We start from the raw sequence: 27,892 nt of genomic DNA, 5'->3' as shown, positions 1-27,892 counted from the left end.
CAGAAATCCTTGTGCTGACAAACCGTCTCTTAGTGCTAGGTTCGGTTGGATACAACCTAATACTCTAAATCCCCATTCCCTCCCTGCCCTGTTTCCAGTGAGAGGTGGAATTTTTATTATTTATTTCATGAAATTTATACACTGCTTGATTGTTTTTTTAAAAAAAACAAACCCACAAGCCATTTTGCATCGTACCTTTTGAAAACATGAAAATACTGGTGTTGCCTAGCATGGTAGGCACTTACCACCTCTTCCACTTTCTTGCTGTTCAGTGTGATCTCTCTAGTTTGGGCCAGGCTCATTTCTGCCTAGGATGCAGGCTTGCAGACAATCATAAGTCATGGATTAAAAAGGATTCCCAGTGAGTTTCTTTACAGTTGCTGGCGCAATGTCTACGAGCCAATGTTGCTATACAAGTCCTGCTCATAAGTGTCTGTTCCTCTGCCAGGAGGAAGCAGGGTGTGATCAGAGATCACTGGTGTCCAAAGAGGTGTTGTCAAAGGCAAGATACTGTTTGGAGTGTCCCAGTTGCTCTGGCTTCTCTTTCTTGTGGCTTTCTAAGGCAGCTTTCAGTGGCTCATTCTGGCCATTTGCCTGGTTTCCAGCATCTGCTTTGTCCTGCTCGGATGAAAGAGAGTATGAGATTAGAATATGATCCATCTATGTTGTAAAGTCCTATTTGCCATTGTGTCCTTGGATTATTGGGTGGATTGTCACTTCAAGAACTGCAGCGTTGACCACATAAGCAGTCATTTCCTGTGGTGCAGGAACCTGAACCTCTGCATGTGAAAGCTGAATATCAGGTCTAAGAGAGCAGATCCACTTTGAAGAGGTAGCCTGGGGGGGGGGTGTCTGCTGACATACCTTTGATCTTAGCTCTGTTGCAGCTAGGCTACTACAGCATAGTAGTGGGTCTTTCCAGGCCTATCATTACACTTGAAGAGAGCCAAGCACATTGCAGCAAACCTTTGAAGTGTAGTGCAGAAGGCACTTTCCATGGCTGTACACGGAATAGCTGCGCAATACCTCTTGCTGCCAGTCCCAGTGGATTGAAAAGGCCCCTGTGAGGCCTGCTAACAGTGGTACTGCAAGATGAGACGCCCCATGAGAGCCTCGCTGAACTTGAAGATAGGTATGGCTGGTTCACCAGTAATAGGTTACCTGACTGGAATGTGCCTCATGACAAAGTCACACTGGGTCATCTACAGGGTGTGTGGCCTGATGGTGGTCATAAAGGGCCACTGCCTGGCATTTGGATTAACAGTCCAGGGCTCTTCAAAAGAAAAGGAAAAATGAAACAAGGGAGGCACTTTTTAGGGGCATGTGTCACATGACTTGCCCGGGAGCGTGCCCCGGAAGATGAGCATCCTGGTTTTGCATCATAAAAAGTTGAAAGGTATGTCATCGTCATCATCAAATGTCAGGAACATGCTTTGGCTGGGAGAATGTCCTGTGGGGCAGTGACAGGTCTGAGGGTCCTCACCCTTTTGTAAGCAGCTGGAGCAACCTCTGGAGCAACCTCTGGAGCATCAACCATGTTCTCATCCAGGGAGTTCAGGCTGTAAAGAGAAAGCAGCATGGGCTGATTAGGGAGCTCTTTGTCACCCCTAGCTCCAGTCTCCATGCCCCCACCAGCGGGAGCCAGGGATGTGAAGTGAGGGGAACAGAGGCTCGCAAAGTGGTGGCCCTGCCTTACATGGTTAGTCATTCTAAACACTACAATGGGTGTGTGGCCAACTCAGTTCTTTGACAGCAGCCCCATGGCAATGTGACCTTTGGGGCAATGCATGAAAGAGGGCCTTTGGAGGGTAAGTCAGTTTCATTCATTCATTCATGACCTGGTTCATACACAGGAGGTGAGACTGAAAGACAGGATTCATAGGCATACCTGGCCACATCAGAGCTGGCCTTTTCCTCCAGGTCCAGGGAGGGGTACAAGGAGAAACCAAGCACGGGGTTAGCCCTGAGGAAGAATAGTCCAGTGGTGAGTTTCTTAATCGCTACAGATTCAGCCCACCAGAATCTTATCATGCAGCTGACTAGACAGCACAGAATGCCAGACAGGGGAGGGAACCACAAGACCACTCAGTGCAACAAAATCACATGCAATGCATAATTGATAACAATTGTCAGTGTGATGCACACAGCGCAGCAACAGCCTTGTGGTGTTGCACAAAATGTGTATCACCTACAGTCAAGGCTACTAGCAACTTCCGCCTTAATTTTGCTTACCCATGTACAGCAGAGTTTGAGACTTCAAAGAAGGAAATTCACTAGTAACTGGCTAAAAATATGGATATCCCCCTGGGCATCAAATCCCATCCTTTTCACTGTACAGGATTCAGTACAGGACCAGTTCAGCACATGGAGTTTAACAACACAAATTTGAATAACTAAAGGGCATGGGGTCTACTAAGAGGCAGGCACACGCTTACGTTTCTTCCTGATTTTGCCCCTCCACGGGTCAATCCAGGATACTCCCCTTTTACTAGGGCAAGCCTTACCCCACCCCAAAAGCATACCCTTCTGTGTTGTATCTGTTGGTCCCAGGGATAGCAGGCCCCTGTACCACATCACCAGGTGAGAACTTTGAAGCCACCTTCAGGGCTTTTAAGGCCCTCAGCTTCCTCACATAACTGCAAAAAGAAATGAGAAAGAAGCGTGAACAACCTAAGAAGAGCCCTGCTGGAGAAGACCAAAGGCCTATTGAGCCCAGCATCCTGTTCCCGCAATTGGCAACCAGATGCCCATGGGAAGCCCTCAAGTAGGGCATGGCCAACACTCCCACCACACATGATCTCCAGCAGCTAGTAGCCAGAGGCACTCTCCCTCTGCAAGTAGTAATTAGCCATCATGGCTATTGGTCAGGCCAGGGAACTTGCTGCCCTACCCTGAGAATGCCCCAAAACCAAGCGTGTGGAATAGCAGAATGGTGGAACCATGTGAGGGATGCAAGCTACGCTGGCTTTTGGGAAGGTGCTGATGCAGTGCAGCATGTGTACATACATATAGAATTTCATTTGTATGCTGCCTTTCCACAGTTAAAACCATGCTCGAGTGGCTTACAACATGAAAAAATACATAATTACATAACAAACACATCAATCAAACAGCAAACCATTTCCACACAAATCATAACATGAAATAGACAAAAAAAACAGCAGTAACAGCAACAACCCTGTCTACCCCCCACAAAAAAGCCCTTAATAATACACCAGCCCCTTTTTTGTTGAGTGTGCAAAAACAAATAGAGGCAGCGTTGAACCAGCTGCAGCAAGCGCATTCGTATACCTGCCATAATAAGGGGAAGGGCACTTTTGTACCTTTTCCTCATGCCTATGATTATCAGGATCATGACGATGAGGATAAGAAGTGCAGCCACAGCCAGCCCTGCAATGACAGCGAACAGCTCATTCTCCTTGTTGGACTGCATCATCTCCACAGGGCCCTGGGATACACAAGAGTGTCACTATACTGGCTCAGCAAGCATCTACAACATGATGTTTCAGTTATGCCCTGGCTACAGCCTCAGTGCACACAGCCTCTCTCTATGCCAGTCCCAGCTGTGGTGCAAGATTGGTTTCCAGCATGCCATTCTTCCAAGGTTCCCTGTTTCTCCACCAGCATTGGCTCCAGCCACACAATCTCTCCCATAGCCATCTCACTTGCCCTGGCAAGGTAGAGCTTGCTGTCCTACCAGGAGCACACACCAAGCCTCTGATGCACCCATCCCGACAGAGCTCTCCTGTTGGAGCTTTGACAAACCCCACCGCCGCCACCTTACTTCAGAGAGACCCTAGAACTGCTCCTCAGTGTTTGGGGGTATGAGCAGGAAATGTGCACTCACAATGATGGATAGGCCAAGCTTGAGCAACCGCGAGAGTTCCCCAGGGTTTCTCTGGATGAGTCTGGAAAGAAGACAGAAAGGTGTCCATGAAGTGTTCCTTGGGATATAAGAAGCCCTGCTGGCTTAGGCCAAAGGCCCATTTAGTCCAGCATCCTGTTCTCACAGGGGTCAACCAGATACTCATAAGAAACCAACAAGCAGGAGAATGACAATGAGTTCAACAGGACTCTCCTGCCCACTTGGGATTCCTAGCAACTGGTATAAAGAGGTCTGTTGCATCTGACAGTGGAGATGGAACACAGCCATTGGGGTGGCTAGTAGCCACTGATAGCCTTAACCTCCAAGAATTTGGCTAGTGCTTCTTTATAGCCATCCAAATTGGTGGCCATCACTACATCTCAAGGGGAAACTTTCCCCACGAGGAGGGAGCCTGGCGTCTTAACTACTAGTTTTAGAAGACCTGGGGAGGGCTATGATTTCACTCAAACTGGGTTTAAGTCAGAGGGGATCAACCATCCTCATAATTCAAATACTTCCTTGCCATGCAAACTTCTGCCAGAGCAGATGCACATTTCCCCTTTCTGATGCTCCCCTCTTTCCTCCTACCCATGCTCTTAAGCTCAGCCTTCCCTAACCTGGCACTCTCCAGATATTTTGGACTTCAACTCCCATGAGCCCCAGCTAGTTTGGCCAATGGTCAGGGATGATGGGATTTGTTTTAGACTACAATGCTTTAATCTGGAGGGCACCAGGTTGGGGAAGGTCACACTGACCTTTGCCTGGGCTCCTCAACCCAGCCCAGCTCCACTGTGATGCATCACTTACGTGCGTACTTCTCCGGGCATCAGAGCTGTGCCATTGCTATAGACGAAATAGGCCTCCATTGCTGTCTTCGCCACAGCCCTAGAGGAGTTGAGATGGTGATGTGTAAGATGGACATGTATGGGGATGGGGAAGGGGGATTGCCAGAAGCCCCTAGACCTTTTACAGATCAAAGAGCCAACCCCCAGGGAATTATTGGGTAACCTGACTGGCTTTGCCAACACAGCCAACCCCTGATGAATCAGCACTACAGAGTCAACAACATCATCTGTCACACTGGCTACATGCAACCTCAATGCTTGGAACCTCAAGGAGGACATGAATCTGCAAATATTCTTTACCCCTCTCCATTTACTCTACAGACATTCAAACATACTTCCTACCAGCACCATACAGCCACACTAGCTGGTGCCTGTGGCCAGCCATAGATGCAAGCATCACAAGTACTTCCCCCTTCGTTCATGCTTCTCAGGCACTACTGTCTTCCCTTTAGCTTCACTCATTTCCTTTCATCTTGTTCTGTCCCAGTCACCTGTCAGATCTGGAGCTCCCGGAATCCTCGATGGACCTGATGTTTGCTACATAGACAGTTGCTTGGGTAGCTATACTCAGAGCCCTGGAAGAAGCACAGAAAATGAGTGTCTCTAAGTGTCTCTTTAACTTCATGTTCAGGGGTCGGCTCCTCTGTGCTGCATGGCTTGCCCTGCACCCTGGGGCATGAGATAGTAATGGTGCCAGTAAGTTTCAGAATCCGGCTTTAGATCTGAAAACATTAGCGGAATAGGAATTGTTAGCGCACACAAAGCCTTCAATTTTTAATTATATTTGCAGTGCTTCTTTCCTTATGTTGTATTTTCCATGGAATTCAAATTGCAATACAATGGATATGTCCCTGGATCAACCCACTCAAGGGAAGGGAAAGATGCCATACACATTGATTTCACCCGAATTAGACTGCACGTCCTGCAAGGAGGAATCAAACACCAGCCGGACGCGGTAGCTCTGGTCGACGGTGTAGATCTGGAGAAAGAGAGAGGCAAATGTTCTCAGAAGAAAGCCATGGTGAATGTCTGCATTGCGAAAGGAATCTGGGTAGATCAGAAAGCTGTCTTACGTCCAGTGATACTGAGGAATACAGTGGAGGGTTCCCGTGGTCCTTGGCTTCCACTGTCACCCGATACTGACCCTTCAATGAACTGTCAAGGCTGCTGGCAACTCTGTAGAAACAGAGGAATTGATATCAGAGGGACTGAGAGTTCCTGATCCCAGAGTCTGTACAGGGACAGACCAGCCCCTAGTTCCACAATGCCCTGTCTGTGCATATGGCCCTTAGGACACTGCTCCAAGCTTGGGGATAGATCACAGGGACACCAGATAAAACATGTGCTAAACTGGAATTTATACTGAAGTATTAGACCCCGAACAGGAGAAAGTGAGAGGCTAGTGTTAACATTTAAGCCACCTATTTTGCTATCACTGTCTGTGCTGAGAAGCAACACTCTCTTTCTAGATAGGATACCAGGAGTATAGCTGCATTGGTCATGCTCAAGCTATTATCAGAATTTCCCCAAGATCAAATGACTGGCAATGCTACACTTTCCTCTTGGCTTCCATTCTTCCTGGATTTCCTCTCCCTGTCAATACAGTGACAACCCTTGTGGTCTCCACAAAGCTCCCAGACAACAAAACTCCATCAATTACTGGATGCTCCCAATGTAGAGGTCCTTCTCTGCTGTTGTCTCCACTTTGAAAAGATTTTCACGGATCTGCTCAGGTCCATTGTCTGGGATGAAAAGTACCCTGGAGATGGCAAATGAAATCACTCTGTTCACACCCGAATCAGCATCTTTAGCCTGCAAGGAGGAGGAGGAGGAGGACACTATTGTTGCTGCTTCTTTGAACTACCCCACATCACGTAGCCTGTGGGAACTAGGAGTCAGTTCTCACCACAAGGAAGGAGCTGTGTGAAGTGTAGGTAGGTTCCCACGAGGCAAGACACAATGATAAGAGCATGAACTTTTATTGAACTACATAACTGGGAAACAGGGGCAAAGCAACTGCTTATATACATTCCTGAAACCCTGGGCCACTCCCACTCCCAACACGATTGGCTGTCTAAACTTTCAAGCTGTGAATCACGACTCAGAGTTCAAGGGCCAATGGCAGAGGCCCAAATCCTGAAATGTTCTGTGATTGGACATAATGTATTGAATCGGAACACAGGAGCTCAGAATCCTTAGTCCAGACTCAAGCTCAGGCAAACACGGACCACAGAATACACACCTATACACACATGTGCCCCAACATTGCATTCTCTCACCTTGACCACAGCCACCTGCAGGTTCACAGAAGAGACTTCTGGGATTATCACTGCAACAAAACACCAGATACAGATCAAAGAATGGGTGCCAAACAGCAGGGCATGCTGGACAGAGGTCTTTCCTAGGAGCTTGCTCTCACTTCTAGCTCCAGCTTCCTTTGTCCTGGCTAATGTTAGACAGGAAGGCAACCAGCTGCTCCTCCCTTAACAATTGATTGGGGAAGATCGGCTATTTGACACTACTGGAGGAGGAAAGGATACCCTTCTTATGGACGAAGGAGCTTTCTGAGAGCTATGATTGCTTTTAATTCATTAAGGGGGGGGGCTCCAATTATCTCAGCCTGAAAGATCAGGCAAGAAGAATTTCTATCAAAAGAGGACAAATATTTGATGAAGTCTCTCATACACCACCATCTACCCATTTATCCATTAGGGGGCAGTAGCGGCACATTTCTCTTGCATATATTGCTCTCACCAAAGGTGGTGGTGCTTTCTTCAAACACTGGTGGGTTGTCATTCACATCTGTGATTAAGATTCTCAGGGTCTCTGCAGGAAGAAGAAAAGGCACAACAGAGGAGGCACTAGTTACTGACTGAAGTGGCTCTGCAGACTCCACCCTGCTCCCAGGGAGGAACACAATACTGCATCACCTATCAAGGTTTGTCTCTCAAATCCTTCAACCAACAGCCCATTCACATAGCTTACTAAATTAGTTCACTGTTCTGTTGCCTCCATTCTACAGTGCTAAGGAACCTCCAGCTGTGAAGATGCTGGGACCAGATTAGCGATGACATTCCTCCCACAAAGTAGATCCAAAGTAGATGCAATAGCAGCAGAACCACAGAGATAAGAAAATAAGCTTATGGCAATTAAGTCGTTTCATTGACAGAACCTAGTGTTCAAACACTTTGTCACTAAATCCATCTAAAAGAATGGGGATCAGGGCAGATACTTAAAGAGATAGCTTGCGGGGACAGAAAATGTGAATGGGATCCTTTCAACCATGCATTCCCCTCTAAAACAGGTTCTCTATAGCCATATTTCTCCCAGTGGGCCTCCCAAACCACAAGTAACCCCTGCTGGGAGAAAAATGGCTGCAGATAATTTGGGGTTGGGAGGAGGAGAAGTGCAGGTGGTGGAAATTCAGCCCCTCCCCCTCCATAATCTCCCCAGTCTAGGACCCTGTGCTTTATTTAAAAACCCCCAGCAGAACACAGGTTGAGTTGTTGTGCCACCATCACACTTAGCTGCTTCATCATGCCATGACAACATGTTTTTTAAAGTCAACTGTACAACAAGGTAGATGAGACTCTGGAAAGTTTGCCCGGGTACTAACTTTCTATTCCCCTGACTCATTTCCTTCAGCAGCTTTTCTATATACAATGCACGCTGCCTCTGAGGGGAGGCTGGGACTGGAGCATATGGTATTTCCATTACCCAACAAGCATGGCTCCCTGAAGCATCTCCAGCTAGGACCTAATGCTACATCCTAGCCACAAAGAGAAAGTAGGACTGATGGAGAAAAGGAAGGAAGCTGTAAAGCTCAAGATTCGGAGGGGATGCAGAACCAAGTCTTCATCCTAAGGTCTTACCATTTCCACTGAAGGGGTCTCCCTTCTCAGTGAACTCATCCTTAACACGCAATGTGAGCTCCACCAGGTCACAGGCCTCATAGTCTATCTCCGAACTATTCACAAAAATTGAGCCATTGGGCTCCAGAAGGAACCACTCCTGGCACACATTGCCCACATTGACTGAATGATTGAAGCAGGCTACAGCTAACTCCTGGAATACCAGCGAGTGGTTGGTGTCCATGTCGGTGGCATTTAGCGTGACAACTAACTCATGCAGGGTAACGTTCTCCAAAACTTCAATGTCTCGTGGTGGAGATGGCTCAATGGTTGGGGACTCGTCGTTGACATCCAGCACGTTCACCCTCACCACAGCGGTGACAGCTTCCACGGTCCCCCCAAAGTCTGAATTTTCCGCCTGCACAGTCAGATTGAAGAACTTCTGCTGCAGCCGATCATAGTCAAGAGCTACATCGGAGTCCAGATTCAAGATCCCCTGGTACCAGCCAGAGCCAAGGCGATTTGAACGCACCATAAAGTTATTTGAACCTGCGCTGCTTACAATGTAGAATGAGATACGGTTGTTTATCACTGTTTGATCAGCATCAGTAGCCTCCACACTCCCCACAAAGACACCTGGAGATGGAAGGTTAGTTAGAAAGAATAACAACATTTTCACCACATTATTGCCACAGCCCCACAGATCTTAAAAAGCAATGCAACCTCTACACTTCTAATGCTCATGAAAAGCAACACCTAACTAGGAAAAGCCATTATATGCTTCCTGTTTAATGCCTTGCCACATCTTCCTGTTCCCCGCTGCTAATCAATGCAATAAATACTACAGATCACTGGTAAAACATCTGTTTTAGCAAGTAGGGGTTGGTTGATTTTTCAAATTTCTACAGATAAATGATAATTTATAATTTCCTAAGGAAATCCCACTCTGCCAAAGGAAGAAGAAGTTATAATTTATCTGTAAGAACTTGAAAAAGACTGCTTGCCAAAACAGATAATGTTTTCGTATATGGTCGAAAACCTATTAGTACAATGCAGGTATTATTTAGATATAAGTTGGGTTCCCCTATTTGTTGTGCATACTATTTTTGTCAACAGAGGCAGATTCAGGGGAGAGCGACAGGTTTGGGCGCACTGAGTGCAGAGCCTCAGAGTGCCTTAGGGGGCACCACAACTATGATGTAGAATGGAAGGGAGGGCACCAAATTTTGGCATTGCATTGGGGGCTACTGAAATTTGAGACCCCAAGGTCCGCCACTGTTGCCAGACTCTCTTGTTGCATCATGTTGTTGTCCCAGGTTAATCCTAGTTCCTTTTCACTCTGGACTAAAGATCACTGGCTCACCGTACCTTTCAAGCCCTCTGGAACGGAAAATTCATAAAAGGAGCTGTTGAATCTGGGTGCGTTGTCATTTATGTCCTAAAGAGAAAAGGGGGAAACTGGTAATGGGGCAATTCCACATCCAAGCATCCACTTAGGGGAAGGGCTATAGCTCAGTGGTAGATTATCTGCCTTGCATGCAGAAGGTCTCAGGTTCAATTCCCTGGCATCTCCAAGGAGCGTTGAGAGAAAGAACCCTGCCTGAACCCCCGGAGAGCTGCTGCCAGTCAGTGTAGACACACAGAGCTCAATGGACCAATAATTTGATTCAGTATCAGGCAGCTTCATCTGTACTCGAGATAATAGAGGGCATCCTCGCAGCAGTGACAGAGCAGGGATGACACAGTTTCTGAGACCCCAATACCATGGGTTAGCCATCTGCCACAAAACACACACTCTTAGGGTGCCTGTTTCCATCACCGACAGACACTCTGGAACCTGGCTCAGCTTACCTGAGCAGGGCCTAAGGTGCCTCTTTATGCATTAGTCTCCTTTTTCCAGAGCCCTGACAGGGTGCACCATTACCTCCACGATGAAGGTGACGTTCACTGTGTCGTTCAGCTGAGGGGTGCCCAAGTCATGCACAAGGACTGTCACCACCATCTTGCCCTCCAGCTCTGCAGGGATAGCTTCTCGGTCCAAGGGCCCTTCACTGCTCAGCACTCCTGTGTTCGGGTCGATAGTGAAGTTACTGCTGAATTCACCAGGCACAATCTCAAACTGCAAGCGGCTATTATTGGTCTCTGGATCGTCCTGGTCAGTGGCCTGGGAAGTGAGTTGAGGGAATTTTCAGCCAACAATGAGAAGAAGTAAGATCCTGCTTGCTTCAGCCAAATGGGAAGTGTGGGTGAGCCCTAAGTGTGAAGGTGTCTCCTGCCACATAAACTTTCAGGTGCATGTACTCGAGATATGAGTAAATCATGCCAGGGTTACTTCTTTAAAGTGCACAGCAGCCTAATTTGGAAAGAGGCCCAATGCCCAGGTCCAATAAAGGGGGAAATGTTGCCTTGAAATTACCTGGATCTGGACACGGGTTTCTTGGCCCTCCGTGACAAAGACATTGTAGGAGCCCATCACAACTGGAGGGTTGTTGTTGATGTCAACTACTGTGATCTCCAGCTGTGTGGATCCAGACAGACCGCCCCCATCCACTGCCTGCAAGGTGGCATAATAGACAGCACGCTTTCCCCAATCCAGATTAGAGCCATTCTCCACTAGCACTGCCCCGCTTGTTGCATTCACTGTAAATGTGGAATGGCTGCGTAACAGAGAAAAGACACATCCTTAGTTTTGAGATATTCTAATTCTCTCCCAGCAAAAGGAGGCCTACGCCACAATGCTCTCCTTGTTCCTCCCTCTGTTTCTCTAGCAATCACATGTACATACATGCTCTGAGGAAGCAGATAGTAGGTGATCTCTCCATATTTTCCACTGTCTGGATCAGTAGCCTGCAGAAAGCAGAAGGATCAAATTGACTGTTATTTTTGTTAATTGACTTCCCCATTGGGGATGTGGAGGAAGCCCAAGATGCATGCTTCTCAACATAGCCATGAAGCACCTGGCCACATCACAGAGAATAGGTCCTTCTGATCGCACAGACAGAGAGCTCTCTGCCCCCACCTCCTGGTCCCAAGGCAGCTGCGGAACTTGCTTACCGTGATGTTGGAGGAGACAATGGTGCCAGGTGGACTCTCCTCCAGTACGTAAAGTTTGTACTCGCTCTGGTTGAACTCAGGTCTGTGGTCATTGATATCCGTGAGATTGATGGTGACCATGGCAAAGGAGCAGCAATCGGTGTCCCTTCCAGTGTCATTTGCTACAATCTGCCAGGATTAGAAGGAGCCAAGTAAACCTCAGCCCAAGCATGATCATGGTCATGGGGGCAGAAGTGGCTTCAAAGTGACTCTTACTAAACTCCATGCTGCCGCCTTTTGTGGGAAGGAACTAAACAGGGTCTACTGGGCTTCAAAGGCTGTCTACATCGTGGGCCTATTTCCTTGGCAGCCAGCCAGGTATAATAGGATGCTCATACTTGATGAGAATCCAGAGCTGGTGTGGATGCTTTGATTCTACAAGAAGATGGTCAGTCACACAGTGCTAACCACACAGTTCCCACACAGCCTGACGGCTTCAGGCTCTGAGCAGACAGCAGAATGAAGTCCTTTTAAAGCTACCTTCTGGGGGGTCTGATCATAATCCTCACTTAGGTCTTCTACATTGAAATGGCCTAGAAGGAGATTCAGTTACTTTTAGTGAACAAATGGCTGAGTTAAGATCCCAGTTCTTGGCAGGAAGGGAATGGGACTCTCCCTGACCCTTGTTTCACTCACCTCCACAGTCATAGTAGGTGTCTTTTCGTAGTCCACAAGACTTGAATTGCTTACAAGGACCTGAACGGTGCCTTCATTCACGATTTTCCGGGGTGAGACTGAAAATGCAAACGCATCTGGGCCCCGCAGGGACAGCTGGAAGGTGCCATTGGAGCCCTGTTCAGGGAAGAAGTCAGGGAGCTCAGATAATCAAACAGGAATAGCCAGCCTCCCAGTGCTCGACATGGCCAAAGCAAAAGTAACCATCCATCATCCCCCCACTCCCATTCACACTCTCATGCACCCACACAGACCACGCACAAATGCACATACTGACTACACGTACGCTACACACATACACACACGGAGGCACATACAATGATATATTACAGTCTTTTGCTCTAGACTGGAAATAGGAGATAGCAGCTACAGAACTGTGTTAGGACCACCTACCCTTGAATTTTCCAGTAGCTAAAATACTACAGTTGTTGACATAGTATATTCTCCATATAAATTTCATATTGAAGAACATTACAAATGGTCTTGGACCGACTGTGGCACACTACTGAATATACATTTAACATCTTACAATATGGGATGAGACATTTTAGATTGACCTTTGGCTTATGTTTTGAGTTATACTCTGTCATCACCTGTTTTCCTTCTATAGCGATGCAGATGCTTGCCAAAAATCATAAGGAGCCACCTTCCCACTGCATGGTATGAATGGCCCAACGCTAACATGCTAGTTATAGGCGAAAAGGGGAGCGGCATCCCAGGATAGCACTGGCATCAATCATCCCTGGTATCTCCTTGTCCTTTGAGCTTTGCATCCCACCCACACCAAGCCTCACAGACTCTCCTCCCCTGCTCACCTTGTCAGGATCATAGGCCACAATGTTGAGGCCAGCCACAGGTGTTCTGGAAGAAGCGTGTTCCTCAATCTCACCGGAAAAGTCACCTTCTGGAGGGCCTGTGAAGTCACAGGTTGCGGAGTCCTCGCACAGATAGAACTGAGGCTTGTTGTCATTTATGTCAGTGACCTGGATGGTCACAGTGGTGTTCACTTGTGCCACCTGCTGGTAAATGTTGAGGTTTCGTTCCCGAGCCTGAGAAATGAAGCAAGAGAGAGAAAGAGAGAGAAACTGAGGCCTTGGACGGGTGGGGGGAGGGCAGAAAGATCTACCACTTCCCACAACTGCCTGCTACTCACCACAACCTGCAGCTGCACCTCTTCACCTGGAATGCCCTCTCGGTCCAGGTGGCCGCTCACAGTGATGATTCCTGTGGCATTGTTGATTGTGAACAAGCTAGTGGCAGCTAGGGCAGAGGGAAAAGAATGATGGGGTGGGAGTGGGGACACACGTCATCAACCACATGAGTGGAGCCCCAGTCATGCTGTTTTCTACATAGACACAACTTTAAACCACTATCACAACCTGATGAGTTGTGGTACCATGGATGTAGCTACCAGCCCATGGTAGCTTATTATGACTGCTTATGCTGTCAGTCTCAGTGGGAAGAGCTTGAGTGATCCACTGAAACAGAAAGAACATCTAAACTGATGTGCAGACCTTTCACCATTTGCTATGAGCTGTCAGCCCATTTGTTCTTTGGCCTTTCCCTCCCTCATTGTTGGTACCCTATCAATCACCTCCTCAGCACCACCCGCCATTACATAAACCACCTACACACAAAGAGAGATACAGGATCTCAGGAACTCTAAGTACCGTCTGCACACTTCATGGCCCATTGTGCCCTGATCCACCCTTCCATCACTCACTGATGATGCTGTAATCGATGATGTCATTCACATTCTTGTCCTGGTCAATGGCCTGCACCTTCACCACTGATGTGCCCTAGGATGAGGAAATGGCCAGTGAGTGCTGGGCCTGCTTTGTACCAGCCCCCAGTGAGTAGGAAAAGGACAGGCCTCCACCTAAGGGAGTGGGGGCTTGAGGTCCGTAGCTCAGTGGCAGAGCATCTGCCTTGCAAGCAGAAGGCCCCACATTCAGTCCTGCATCTCGAATCCTGGGGCGCATTGCACAGCGCGCCCCGGGCTTCAGTTCTCCAACCTGGTTTGGAGGCTGGCGGCGGGGAGAAGCGCGCACAAGCTCGGGGGACAGTGGGGAGGCGCTGTCCCCCAACATGGTTTGAAGGCTGGCGGCGGGGAGAAGCAGCGTTCCTTCCCGCTGTTCCCTGACCTGGTTTGGGCTTCAGGCAGATATCCACAAGCAGTGGGAGCCTGGCGGGAAGTCGCGACGGTCTCCCAAGGCTTGCGGAGAGCTGCCTGTTCTGTGGGCTGGGGTCAGGGGAAGCTTGGGCCCCGCGCCTGGGGGGGAAATAATTTTTTTTCCTTTATTTCCCCCCTCCCAAACTAGGTGTGTCCTATGGGACAGTGCGTCCTATAGGGCGAAAAATACGGTACATTCCCCATAATGGTCTATTGATGTTTGTTTCAAATTTATATTTGCTTTTAACTTGCTTTTAACTTTTTATTACTTTATTGCTTGATTTTATGTTTTTATATTGCTGTAAACTGCTGTGCTATATCTTTATATTACAGCAGCATATAAATAGAGTTTTAAAAATCTATCTATCTATCTATCTACAGTATCTGTCTATCTATCTATCTATCATCTATCTATCTATCTCTATCTCCAAGTAAGGCTGAGAGAGACTCATCTGTCTGAAAGCCTGGAGAGTTGCTGCCAGTCAGTGCAGACAATACTGAGCTAGATGGACCAGTATTGGGCAGCTTTCTGTGTTCCTAAGTTCCAGACTCCCCAAGTGTCCCTATTTTCCAGGGACATCTCTGATTTAGAGAAGCCGTTCCGGTTTCTGATTTGATCTCGGGATGTCCCGTATTTCCTTAGGATGTCCTTATTTTCATTGGAGAAATGTTGGAGGGTCTGGAGTTATCCAACCACCGAGTTGTCTGAAGGCAATCCCAGACAGTGAAGGTTTTTTTAAATGTTGAATGATTTATTATGTTTTTATATGTGTTGGAAGCTGCTCAGAGTGGCTGGGGTAACCCAGTAATATGTGTGGGGTATAAATAGTAAAATGATCATTATGGAATGGGACGCCCCTATTTTCATCGGAGACGCTAGATGGGTATGAAGTTCCTGCTTGCCAACTTCAAGTGCTTGGCAACTCACAACCCCAAAAGAACTCAAGGTCCCCTTAAAGGCATTTGCCTAAAGCAGGTATAGGCAAATTTGGCCCTCCAGATGTTTTGGGACTACAACTCCCATCATCCCTAGCTAACAGGACAGTGGTCAGGGATGATAGGAGTTGTAATCCCAAAACATCTGGAGGGCCGAGTTTGCCTATGCCTGGCTAAAGCAAAGGACAAGATGCCACCACCACAACTTTCACCCAGTTCTATGGACAGAAGCCAACTAGACTGGCATTTCAACTCAGCTTCAACACTGGTCAAGCAGCAGCATCCGCCATTGCACCTGAATGTAGCAGGCTGGCTTAAAAGGGTGCAGGGCAGCCTCTGGGACACACACACACGCACACACTGCTCTGCCCTCCAAAGGCTGGGAGAGGCACAGAAGGATCGGCCATTGGGGCTGCCCAGCTGCCTTAGTCTGGTCCCTGAGTGAGTTGCAAAAGTGACCTGTGTTCACTCCACACTTGATGCCATGTTCCTTTCATTCTTGCTCTGGCCAATTTTCAAAGCTGCTTTGTTGAGAACTGCTGCCATGAAGGGCACTGTTTCCCCTTGAAGTGCTAGGGTTAAGCCCACATATTTACCACACTCATATGCTTGTCCTGGACCGACACAGACAGACAGACAGATGCAACAAGGTACAATTTGATGGGAAACTCCAAAAGGCTCCAATTTTTTCATGTCAAAAGAGAGCCATGTCAGAAGCTGCAGGATTTTATCACTTGAGGGTCAGGAGGACACTAGAAAGCTGAAGAAATCCCTTACCAGAGGGCAGTTCTCTGGTACGGATCCTGAGTATGGTGCTCCCAGGAATACAGGGTCCAGGTCAGCCACATCAACAACTGTCACAGACAGATAGGCTGTGTTGTTCTGATAGATGAACTGGCCATGCAATAATCCCCCATTATCCTAGAGAAGGAGAGGGAGAGACACACAGATAGAATGATCACTTAAACTCTGTTCTCTCTACCTACCCAAAATGTATCCCTTCTCTGCAGCAATACATACTGTTTTGTCCCTAGTAAACCCTTCCTGCTCATTGCACAGTAAAGAAACAACACCCTTGTCTGGTAGACACTCTTATTTGCTTCCAACTTCTTTAAATGTAATTGTTTCTACTGCTACCAGTACTACAAATATCCAAGTCTTCTAATGCATCTTAAAAGGAGAGCAACCAAAGGAAGAGGATGGAAGATACTGAGGAAAGCACATGCTGATGCAGAAGTGTTTGTTCACAGCTTAGTAATCTTTCTTCATTGCTTGAAAATCTGGTTTTGGATCAACTGGTGCTTAGATTATGAAAGAAATAACAGAAAAGCACCTCCCAATTTTAGGCAAATCGTTGGGTAGGTTTCAATTAAGTTTTACTCAGAGTAGGACTGCTGGAGTTATGGAGTTATGACAAAGATAGACAATGTATATGCAAATATCACCATCTAAAAATATCAAAATACTGCACAATATTACCAAGCATTAACAAATGGGGAGTACCAGACCAAAAAGATAAGTTTTTCACATGCATCTGAAAAGCTGGAACTGCACTAACATACAAAAAATGCCTTGACTCACAGGTAAGCCTTTACTTGGCACTGGAATGACAAAAGAATTGGCTCCAAGTATGCTTTCAAAGGGGGAATCATATCCCCAAAGCCTTGAAAACCAGCAGCTAATGGGGCCTCCACAAATATAAATTGGCCAAGACTGGCCTGTCACTTTTTCTGCCTGAAGTGAAGGACAAGATTCCTGCCACCACCAGCATCCCACAACCTGCCCACTGGACTGCCAGCTGAACCTTCCTTACTTCAGCGCTGGTGATGGCTCTGTGTCCTCCACAAACCTCCAACACTTTGTTGCCACTCGTCACCTACTAGCATCTGCCACCTGAGGCAGCCACCTCATTCTGCCTAATGGTAGGGCCTGGCTGCTCTGCCCATGGTATCTAGCTGCCTTTCTCTTTTTCTGATAAATGCTCCACAGAGAGAAGGTGATGTTTGCCCTCCCCTCTCCTCCCTTTTTCTTCCCAACATGTCACAGTCTGAGCCTCACCCTGGCAAAGATCTTGATTCGGTAGAAAGTGCTCTTGTTATTGTAGCTCAATGAACCATTCAGGAACACCGTGCCATTGTAGTGGATGTAGAAGAGGTCGTGATTCTCTGCATCATTTGGGTTGACCTGTGTACGGCACATGCGGTATAAAAATGTGAGGTGTGAGAGAACAAAAAAGGGGGGAGCTTTTCCAAGAGCAAAACAGCAAACCCTCCCCCCCCCAGGACCCTCCCCCTCGTGGCAATTCCCTGGAAGTGATAAAGATCAGGTGGTGATGGTTTTGTTTATTTATTTGGTACATTTACACCCCACAACTTCAACACACACAAAAATCCTCAGAGTGGTTGGAAGAACACTCAGCAGAAGGCACAAGGAAGACCAGCCAAATGGTTCTCTCCAGGGATGGTAAAAATGTAGGAGGAACTTCAATAAATTTTAAACTTTATTCCTTCTAATGGCAGCCTAAATCTGCTGCCTGAGGTGGAATACCTCACCCTGCTTAGAAAGGAGGACTCCTTCCCTGGAATCGACATGTTTAGTTATCATTTAGCCATTACATAAGGAGAATCCTGCTGCATCAGATTATAGGCCTGTACAAATCCAGCATCCTGTTCCCCACAGTTGCCAACCAGATGCTTACTAGAGGACAACAAGCAGGACAGAGAAATGAGGTAAGTGTATCTGCATGTATAAAATCCCAGGTTTCAACTGATCTCAGGCAACTGGCTGCGAAAAATATTTCTGTCTGAGCCTCTGGGGAGATGTTGTTGTTAGGCTGACTAGAAAGCACTGGGGCAGCTCATTCTTTGTAAAGCAGTTCCTTTTACCTTACATCTGTATTTACAATGTGACACTCACTTCCTCAATTGAATAGGATACCCGTCCAGCGTTTCCACTGTCCATGTCCACAGCTAAGACTGTGTAGATTGAGGAGCCAATTGCTGTATTCTGAAAGAGAGAGCATCAGACCAATCTGTTTAGATAAATTGGTGCTTGTGTACTAGGATTGTGGCTCCTGTTTCCACATAGGCACAAATTGCAGTGGTTCCCCGATTCTTAGGTTGTCCTGACCAGAGAGGTGTCTCAGTTGGTCACACAATACTATTGACACTACTGGCAAGACTGGGTACCTTCAGTAGTTTGTTGGCTTGTAGTCTACTTGATGAAGGAACTAGTGAAAGTACCAAACATTATGCAGGAGCTAGAGCACTGTGGCTTTGATTCACAGAGGAATCTGATCAAGCCTAAATATTGGGGAAAGCAAACGCCTCTGCCTTATCCCTTAGTTTAACTCCTTTGCTGTGGACGTTTCCATCAGATGAGTTATTGGCACTTCAGTTCCTGGAAGTTCCTGGAACCCCACTTGCTTAAAACAGGGATAACCCAAACAAATACAGATCCCTTAGTTTGGTACATGCATGCTAGCCTAGGAAGCGGTAATAGTACGATTGTGGTCAGCTGAAATTAACCACACTGGGTGGGAAGTTGCTCCTCCCAAGTAGTTTCCCAAGTGCCACTAGGTGCATGCAGTTGCAGTGAGCCACTTTGTGAATTGTCCTTATGACCACAGAGAGGGCTGCCCTGCAAATCCACCCAGATAGGACAGGTTCCTTAAATTATAAAACGGATGGGATATTTGCATTGCTTCCACTGTCTTCCGCCAGCTGTGGAATGCCATGGACCACAAAGAAAAGAAGTCTGGGCATGAGCTCAGGTGGCCAAAGGTACCTCTGGGACATCAGTAAAATAGGGTTCATTCTGGAATATTGGCTTATTGTTGTTCCGGTCTTCTACAATGATTGTGATTCCCATTTCAACCTGTTGAAGGAAGAAAAAAGACAGTAATGTGAAGAGACAAGGTAGGGGGGCTTCAGCACCCAAGAACTCCACACAAGGATGGAGGAAACCTGAGCTTTAGGGAAAAGGTTACCAGATGCAAAGAAGGACAGGGACTCCTGAGCCTTCTATAGTAGGGTAGAAGAGGCAGCTTCATCAGGGACCGCTCATCATGGAGACAAGCTCATCTCTTCTACACAACTATTGAAGGTACAAGAGTCCTGTTCCCCTTTGCTTCTGGCCACCTGACACAGGGTTGTGCTGAGCTTTCCCTACATTTGTAAGTAGGCACATGAGACCTCAGCAGACATTGGTTTAGTGAAAGCTGCTTGGTGAGTCCCAGTTTAGTCCAGCGGTTGTTCCTCCTCACCACCACCACCACCTGAGAACTGGGACAGCAGCCACCTTCCATATCCCATTCCACAGGCAGTCTCCCCTGATGGATCTCTGCTCCTTGCTTAAAACCAGTGTTATCTTTCCCCGGCATGTTTCTTCACTTACCGGCACACTTTTCCCATCCGTCACTTGGGCATCCAGAAACATAACTGTTGTGTCCTGGAAGGGAAAATGCAAAGCAGAAGCAGATTGGAAAAGAGGCATGATGACGACACCACCTTTCCTATTAATATACTTTTCCCCAGAGTCAGAATGCCTCCTTTCTTACATGCCTGAAAGAGGCAGGGAATTCTTGAAGCAAGGGGTCCACCTGGGGAATAAAATCACTGCCATTAATTGCAAGCTTGACCTGCCCATCACAGTGGAGTGCTCCCTCTGCTCTCTCTCCATGCTGGAATTTGTTCACCCCATTTAGAGAAGGTCCCAACATGGTGCCCTTCAGATGTTTTGGACAACAGCTCCTATCATTCCTGGATGCTGGCCATGCTTGCTGGAGCTGATGGGAGTTCTGACCTGCAACATCTGGAGGGGAACCAAGTTGGCTGATGGTAAGCTTAGAGACACAGTTTCACTTTTAGCAAATATTGATCAGCTAAATCACCAAGGCATCACAGAGCACTTCAGGGGTCCCTGCTTTGACTTGTGCAACCTCGTACAGACTCCACTTTGCCCATGCAAGACCAAAATCCCTTTTGAAGTGCCTCATTTTACCCCATGGTTGATTCATAATTCATCCAAATCTGACACATACCCCTAATGCACAAATACTCACATAAACACACATATACTATATACTATATGGGTTTTGGCTAGTGTGTCTGAATATTCCATTACAAAATGGATAATGTTAAACCATGGGGAAAAGTTAGTCAGGGGAAGAAGAAGAGAAGATTTCGAAAGTTGTAGGTGAAGATTACTTAAGCAGATATTAAAATCACTGTTGTATTTTGACAAGATTCAATTGGTTCTCAGGGGTCAAAGAAATTATTAAGGCGTTTTGTTTAAAGGGAGCTGGAGAACAAACTACATATCTCTGCTCGCTGAAATCTAAAAGCAAGATAAAACCATAATGTCATTTGTAGGAAGGAAGGTAGCTTCTATTTTGAGATATAGCTGGTAAACTCATGCGCCAGGTGTTCTTGAGAATATCTCACCTTGGTTACATTTCAGATTACAGCAAATATTTAATTTAACATGTAGGTTTGAGCCCAGGTGGTAGTGAGTAAAAGCAAAATGGGTGACATCCACAAAATTCCTGCAGAGTCTAGTCTGCAAGGAAGTACCAAAATCAGAATATTTAAATAATTATAATAATTAGTTATATATGCATTGCTTATACCAGAGCAACAACTGCCTGGACTCAAAGTACAACACAAGCTTTTGTTCTTGTAGGTCTGCTCTTACAAAAAAAATGACTTGCATTCAGGAAACATGGCTGCTCTTTGGTCTTGGAAATATCAGTGTAAATGTACTGCATACATCCATTTATTCCACGTTCACTTGACACAATATCAGCATTCCTCAACAGGATTCTGCTAGCACCAGTCTTCCTGCTACCCTCACCATTTTCCCCATCTCTTTTTTTTAATATTAGCTTAGTGAACATCTTCAGCAGACAATGTTTAAGGCAATTTAGTTCCATGGACGATACAGGTGCTTTCCTTGACCTAATGGTGAAGCAGCTGAAGAAGCCTTGCCTTATACTCTGGGTATGGTCATATTAAAGACTCATGCATGCATGTCAGTATCTGTCTGTCTTATCCCCAAATCCATGCTTGATGGGATACCTTCCCTATTATCTCTTTTTCTGCCCAATCAGACCTGCTGGGAGGTTACAGAACGTGTCATAGCATTCGTACAGGAGGGGAGGGGAAACTGCTGGGACATATAAGTCAGGCATAGGCAAACTCAGCCCTCCAGATGTTTTGAGACTACAATTCCCATCATCCCTGACCACTGGTCCTGTTAGCTAGGGATGATGGGAGTTGTAGTCCCAAAGCATCTGGAGGACCAAGTTTGCCTATGCCTGATAAAAGTAGTAGAAAAACAAGCAGCAGTTGTTGTACAACAAACAGTTTCTGTGGTCTACAGGATGGTTAAGGTTTATTAAACTGATGAATCACTTCCCATTAAAAGAGTTCCCAATTTCCAACAAATAAACGAACAAACAAAATAAATTCATATAAAAAAAAAACAAATTTAACAATACAGTATCATAGCATTGGTGCTGCCCAAATGCCCATTAAAAAAAAAGTATTTGGCTGGTGTTGAAACAGTGTCAAGACAGTCATATGGGGAAAGGTGGTCTTTTAGGTATCGTGGTCCTCCTCAGCCTTATAAAGCTTTAGGGGTCAAAGCCAGCACTCCGAATTGTGCGTGGAAACAAAATCAGCATCCAGTTTGGTCAGGCCAGAACCAGTGATATATGTTCATGCCCTTCTTCCAGTAAACCATCAACTGACACCTATGCAACCTTTACAAGAGCTCATTTGCAAAATGTTCAGATGGGGGGAATTCACTGGCTTTCCCTGCTTGCTCTGTCTCTCCCTGTTGAATTTCTTCATTTGCTTGGCCCCATTCTTACCTCATAATTCACTCTTTGCTTCAACGTCACATTGCCTGATCTACTGTCAACATTGAAGTAGTGGGCGTCGCTGCCGCTTATGCTATAGGTCAAAACATCCCCTTCATCATCCACAGCCACCAGCCTTAAAACAAAGGCATCTGCAATGAGAAAGGAGTACCAGAAGTAGAGAGAGATAGGCAGGAGGATTTGCTAGGCCACCCAGGTTGGAATGACATCATTACAACAACCACCTCTTTTCTCTGAACCGTCATCCCTGTAGGGACACACCTTTCAAAGGAGAACCAGTAACAAATGTTTTCTAGCTTCCTTCACTCCTCTTCCCTTCCTATCCGTTGGCCTGGATATTTGAATTATTTGTTATTATTGAAATTTTGTGTCACCTAACGCAGGACACCTCTAGAAAATTTGCAATCGAAACAAAAACAGACAATGCCATGGGTAATAATAATAATAATAATAATAATAATAATTTATTTATTTATTTATTTATTTATTTATTTATTTCCCGCCCATCTGGCTTCATGTGATCAGCATCACGAAGCAGACACCAAGAATGAAGTCCCACTTTAGACAGACCAAATAACCACAGGATCCCCATTCAGAGGATAATAATCCCAATGAACCATCTTAAACTACCAGCAAAGAAAAGACAGCAAACACCTAGACCCTCCATAGAGGATCTTCAAGCCCAGGTAGATTCATATGGGAAGAAGTGTTCCTTCAGGTACTTAGGTCCCAAAGTCATGCTTTTATTAGTTGAAATCAGCACCTCTGAGTCAGGCTATATTAGCAACCTCACTACCATGTTCTGTACTAGCTGAGCTTTCCAGATCATTTCTAAGGGTATATACCGTGTAACACATTGCTTCAGTCCAAGAGGGAGAGCAGCAGAGCATAGATTGGTGATGGTGATGCCAGGTTATCTATATCCACCAAGGGGTGCAGCTAGGTTACCAACCTAAGCTGGTAAAAAGCACTCTTTGCTATGGAGGCCCCATGTGCCTCTAGTGACAGTAGTAGATCCAGGACTACTTCCAAGCGCCAAACCTGATAGCTTCCCCAGTAAAAAGGATCCAAGGATCCATCTCTCATCTTCCCATCCAAGCCAAGGAGCAGGTAAGGCAAAGGGAAACCCAAGGACTTCTCTTTCCACCATTCTCACAAGTGTTATCATTTCCCTTTACTTCCTGCATTCCAGATGAGGATTCTTCCCTTTACTCACCTATAGGTGTGTCCTCCGGCAAGTAGAAGGTTCTGTTCATGTCGAAGCGAGGTGCTGTGTTCCCTGATGCTGTAAGGAAAACAGTTGGCTGGACATTAACATTTTTCATAGAGCCAAAGACAGCCTCCGCAGTCTTCTCTTTCCTTGTTCCCATCCCAATCTCTGTGGAGTATCTCCTGCCATTGTTGTTGTTGTTGACTTTCCCCATTCTACATAAAATCTAACAGTTTGGATTTCCGATGAACTCAGTATCGGAAAATATTTCCTTTAATAGAGGAAGCCCAAGTAGCGATGCTCCAATCCGAACTAGGAAAACTTAGGAAAAGACTTAGGAAAATGTACCATCTAGCTGAATCTCCACCCCCAAATACTAATGAGCAGTAGACAAAACAGGTGCCGTTCTAGACCTCTACAACCCAGTCTTATGAATTTGTATGCAAATGCCACTGGTTTTAAGTTGCAGCACTGAGGATTGCAGCCCTAGCCTTCTGAGGCAGTCATCCCACCCACCACCAAGTTGGGAGGCCTGATGACTAGGCACAAGACCACACCGTTTCCAAACAGAGAGCAGGGAAGCCTTTGTAGCAAATGGATAACCCTCATCATGGAAAATCTTACCTACTGCCAGAAACATGGAGAGTATCGCCCATGATAGCCAAAGCATCCTGCTAGGGCAAACAGACCTGTAAACACAGCGTAGAGAAGGATCAATTGTTGGTAACGACATGCTTTCTTTCTCCCCATCACTGAACATAAGAAGAGCCTTCTTGGATCAGGGCAAAGGTCCATCTAGCCCAGATGCCTGTGGGAAGTCTGAAAGCAATGGTGCTCTCCTCACCTGTGATTCCCAGCAACTGGTCTTCAGAAACAGATACCCACTTTGAGTTGAGGTAGAACAGAGCCATGATGGCTAGTAACCACTGATGTCCTTACACTGCATGAATTTGTCTGACTCTCTTTTAAAGCCATCCAAGTTGGTGGTCATCACTACCTCTTGTGGCAGTGAGTTTCTTAACTGAACTATGCACAAGCAGTTCCTAGTGGCCTGCATGATCCCACAAGCCTGTTGAGCTTGGTTTCCCTTGGAAAACATGGTGCTGTGCATACTGCAAACACTCATCAGGGAGGAAAACATGCCTGGGAGGATACCAACAGAATACTGTTCATACTCTGGACTTCCTCACTGACCACATTTTATAGGCTTATTTAGGCTTCTTGGGTGCCATAAATGACTTGGTTCTGCAGGTGGCATTGATCGAGTACGTGCAACATATCCAGGAAGTGGCAACAGAAACCTGCTATCTCTTGTTATCTTAGTAATTCATAAACAAGTGAGGAGGTTTATGCTTATCCCAGGAACTCAGTTTCTCCTCTTATCAAATCGCATGGCATAACCAAGCCAAACTGATGACGGACACTGTGCGTCATGCAAGCTGAGGAGAGGGTCCATGTATTGCTGGACTAAGTACAGAGACCCCAGGGTGTGGTGAAGCATAGTGTGCCGGTGACTGTATTTGATACAATTAAATGTTAATAGAATGCTTAAATGTGCCAGATGGCTTTGTACTCACTGGACCAAACAGTGGAAGCTGGATGTTAAGGTATTTCTCAGTGACTGGGAACACTGTGAGCTGCACATCTCCTTATGATCCCATCTGCACTAGACATTTAAAGCAGTACCATACCACTTTTAAACAGTCATGGCTTCCCGCAAAGAACCCTGGGAAGTGTATAGAATCATAGAATCATAGAGTTGGAAGAGACCACAAGGGCCATCGAGTCCAACCCCCTGCCAAGCAGGAAACACCATCAGAGCACTCCTGAAGTTCCTTAAGGGTACGGAGTGTTGTTAGGAGACCCCTATTCCCCTCACAGAGCTTCAATTCCCAGAGGTCCCTGTGAAGAGGGATTGAGTGTTAAACATTCTGGGAACTGAGGGAAGCCATAACTATTTAAAGTGTTATGATGCTGCTTTACATGTATAGTGCAGGTGGGACTATATCTCCATTAAGAATAATGGGTTTATAGAGACCCATTAACTTTGATAGAATTAAATCTGTCTGTCAGTCTATCTATCATCTCTTCCCTTAAACCAGCCCCAGCAAGCATGGCCCATGGTCAAGGATGATGGGAATTGTAATCCGACAATATATAGATGGCCACAGGTTCCCCATTTTAGACCATACTTTGAGCCACAGTATTGCCCCACCTATAAGCTCTTTGGATTAGGGACTAGATAAAGGCACTATTTTTCTTTCCTAGCTAGGCTTGGACTCTGACCTACCATGAACCTATTACAGGAACTGTATTCATAAATTTGTATGGATGGCCCTTTGACTGTCAAATATTACATCCTTCCTCCACAGGGATGGGGCTGCCAACCTGTGAGCCTTGTGGGAATCTAGTTCCTTTACTGACTGTGCACTGGGAGATATGCTGAACTTGCTAGAGAGTGGAATTTCTACGCATCCCTGTAAATCTACTTCATCTTTCCAAAACCTCCCAAATATGCACCATATGTCACCAAAATGTTTGCACACAATAATTTATGGAGACACACACTGGTCTCACCATCTCCCATAAAGTTTTGGGCAGAGCTTGGAATGTCCATTTTAAAAAGTAACTAGTTCCACTTCAAGTTCGCCTTGTCAAAAAAGGAACTTGTTCCAGTTCACCCCTTTACAAAAACGAACCCACCTGGTTCACTTCACTTCAATGTTTAGCTCAAGTTCATCCAAATAATCCTCACAAAATAATAATAATAATAATAATAATAATAATAATTCCAGCATTCATCCACAAGCTGCTGTGCTGACATTTAAATGTGCTTAAGAAATTATGTTCTTTAAGTTTAAAGACCCCAAGGATCCCAAGTATTAAAAAAAAGTATGCAAGTGGACTAAGCAAACCTCAATGTACACAGATGGTAGGGTAGTGATGCCAAACTTTTGGGGCCTGCCGGTATATTTGGATTTTTGAAGGAGTACTCACACAATAACCACCACAGGTTGTGACCGGGCAGACTGTGTTAAAGTTGCATAAATGTATGCCATAGCTGTCACCCAAGGAGCTCAGATAGAGCTTTCCAAGGTGCTACATGGCTCCATCATGACACCAAAAGAAGAAGAAATCTCCTCAGTCTCTTCCAATTTACAAAATCTTCTCTGCCTGCTCAGCCGCAAGTTCTTCTTCTTGTTATTATTTATTAAATTTCTATACTGCCCATCATCCAAGGATTACAGGGCAGTTTACAATATAAAAACACAAAAATGCATAACCTAGTAACAAACAACAATACCGACACACACAGCTTGAAAGGCCATAAAGGTAAAGGTAAAGGGACCCCTGACCATTAGGTCCAGTCGTGGCTGACTCTGTGGTTGCGGCGCTCATCTCTATTGGCTGAGGGAGCCGGCGTACAGCTTCCGCGTCATGTGGCCAGCATAACTAAGCCGCTTCTGGCGAACCAGAGCAGCGCACGGAAATGCCGTTTACCTTCCCGCCAGAGTGGTACCTATTTATCTACTTGCACTTTGACGTGCTTTCGAACTGCTAGGTTGGCAGGAGCAGGGATGGAGCAATGGGAGCTCACCCTGTTGCAGGGATTCAAACTGTCAATCTTCTAATTGGCAAGCCCTAGGTTCAGTGATTTAACTCACAGCGCCACCCGTGTCCCTTGAAAGGCCATAGAAAGCCCTAATTCAGCACAACTGATGGAAACTGACAGCTTATGAATCTGCTTTAAACAGAAAATGCCATTACAAAATATAGGCTTAGGCAGCCATATACTGTTTGCCATCATTCTAGGGTGGCCTAAATGAACAGCCCGTCAGTCTACTGTGGTGCCTGCAGGAATCCATGATGCAGCCCTTTCACCCTCAGTTCTGGCTTTCATTGTTATCCCATCCTGTTAATGCGGAAGCCTTTCCCAGGCCCCACATCTGCTCGCAGGGCCTGGCACCTGCTGATCTATGCAGAGCACTCATTCTCCAGTGGACCAGGGATGTTTTCACACGGTGCTGCAGAATTCCCTAATGTCATTGTAATTCCCCTGGTCACAGCACTGATGGGCAACCAACGATACACGTAACAGCCCCCTCCCCTTACCTTGTTTCCTGAAGGACCATGAGAAAGCGGCTCAATTCTGCTGCAGGCGACAGAGATCTGAGTACTTCGCTCAGACTTTGGCTCCTGCTGCAAATTAGCTGATCAATCATTAACTGAAATTAGTGGATCAGGCGTTCAGCCCAACTTTCCGGTATCTCAACGTCACAAATCATCTATCTTGCTTGAGGCTTGGATGTCAGTCTCCCCCTCCCCCCCAAGAAGGTGTCCATGATGTCATTCTTCCTGGG

The 27,892-nt window shown here is 46.2% G+C and overlaps 1 protein-coding gene across 5 annotated transcripts; it reads right to left on the bottom strand.

Annotated features, from left to right (window-relative positions):
- Window positions 1-111: 111 nt before the first annotated feature.
- CDHR2 (cadherin related family member 2) lies at window positions 112-27,769 on the bottom strand. Of its 5 annotated transcripts, none has more exons than XM_079968181.1 (32): window positions 27,645-27,769; window positions 24,156-24,220; window positions 23,538-23,606; window positions 22,313-22,452; window positions 19,834-19,887; window positions 19,225-19,314; window positions 18,355-18,444; window positions 17,497-17,622; window positions 16,216-16,359; window positions 14,053-14,128; window positions 13,483-13,589; window positions 13,145-13,378; window positions 12,291-12,446; window positions 11,616-11,783; window positions 11,347-11,408; window positions 10,978-11,218; window positions 10,486-10,725; window positions 9,930-9,999; window positions 8,583-9,197; window positions 7,465-7,536; window positions 6,990-7,039; window positions 6,371-6,522; window positions 5,784-5,886; window positions 5,601-5,689; window positions 5,202-5,285; window positions 4,673-4,750; window positions 3,848-3,908; window positions 3,324-3,448; window positions 2,523-2,636; window positions 1,889-1,963; window positions 1,484-1,559; window positions 112-621 (listed from the first exon to the last, which is right to left on the bottom strand). In XM_079968181.1, exons 1-32 carry the CDS (start codon window positions 27,752-27,754, stop codon window positions 466-468), a joined length of 4,092 nt encoding a protein of 1,363 aa, XP_079824307.1. In that variant the 5' UTR covers window positions 27,755-27,769; the 3' UTR covers window positions 112-465. The 5 variants fall into 5 exon arrangements, with proteins under 5 accessions (XP_079824307.1, XP_079824308.1, XP_079824309.1 ...); XM_079968182.1 differs by having other exon boundaries at window positions 112-618; XM_079968183.1 differs by lacking the exon at window positions 27,645-27,769 and adding an exon at window positions 26,529-26,605.
- Window positions 27,770-27,892: the final 123 nt, after the last annotated feature.

This window comes from Podarcis cretensis (assembly GCF_951804945.1).
Source record: "Podarcis cretensis genome assembly, chromosome: 2".
NCBI classification, from domain to species: domain Eukaryota; kingdom Metazoa; phylum Chordata; class Lepidosauria; order Squamata; family Lacertidae; genus Podarcis; species Podarcis cretensis.
This window is presented reverse-complemented; position numbering and strand designations above follow the sequence as displayed.

What these genes read in the sequence shown, in the direction of transcription:
- CDHR2 (XM_079968181.1), bottom strand. Translation starts at nt 27,754, where the DNA reads ATGATTGATCAGCTAATTTGCAGCAGGAGCCAAAGTCTGAGCGAAGTA. An exon ending in ACGTCACCTTCATCGTGGAG is followed by an intron (nt 10,000 to 10,485) that starts GTAATGGTGCAC and finishes TTTTCTCTTTAG; the next exon opens with GACATAAATGACAACGCACC. An exon ending in AGCTTGGCCTATCCATCATT is followed by an intron (nt 3,449 to 3,847) that starts GTGAGTGCACAT and finishes TGTGTATCCCAG; the next exon opens with GGCCCTGTGGAGATGATGCA.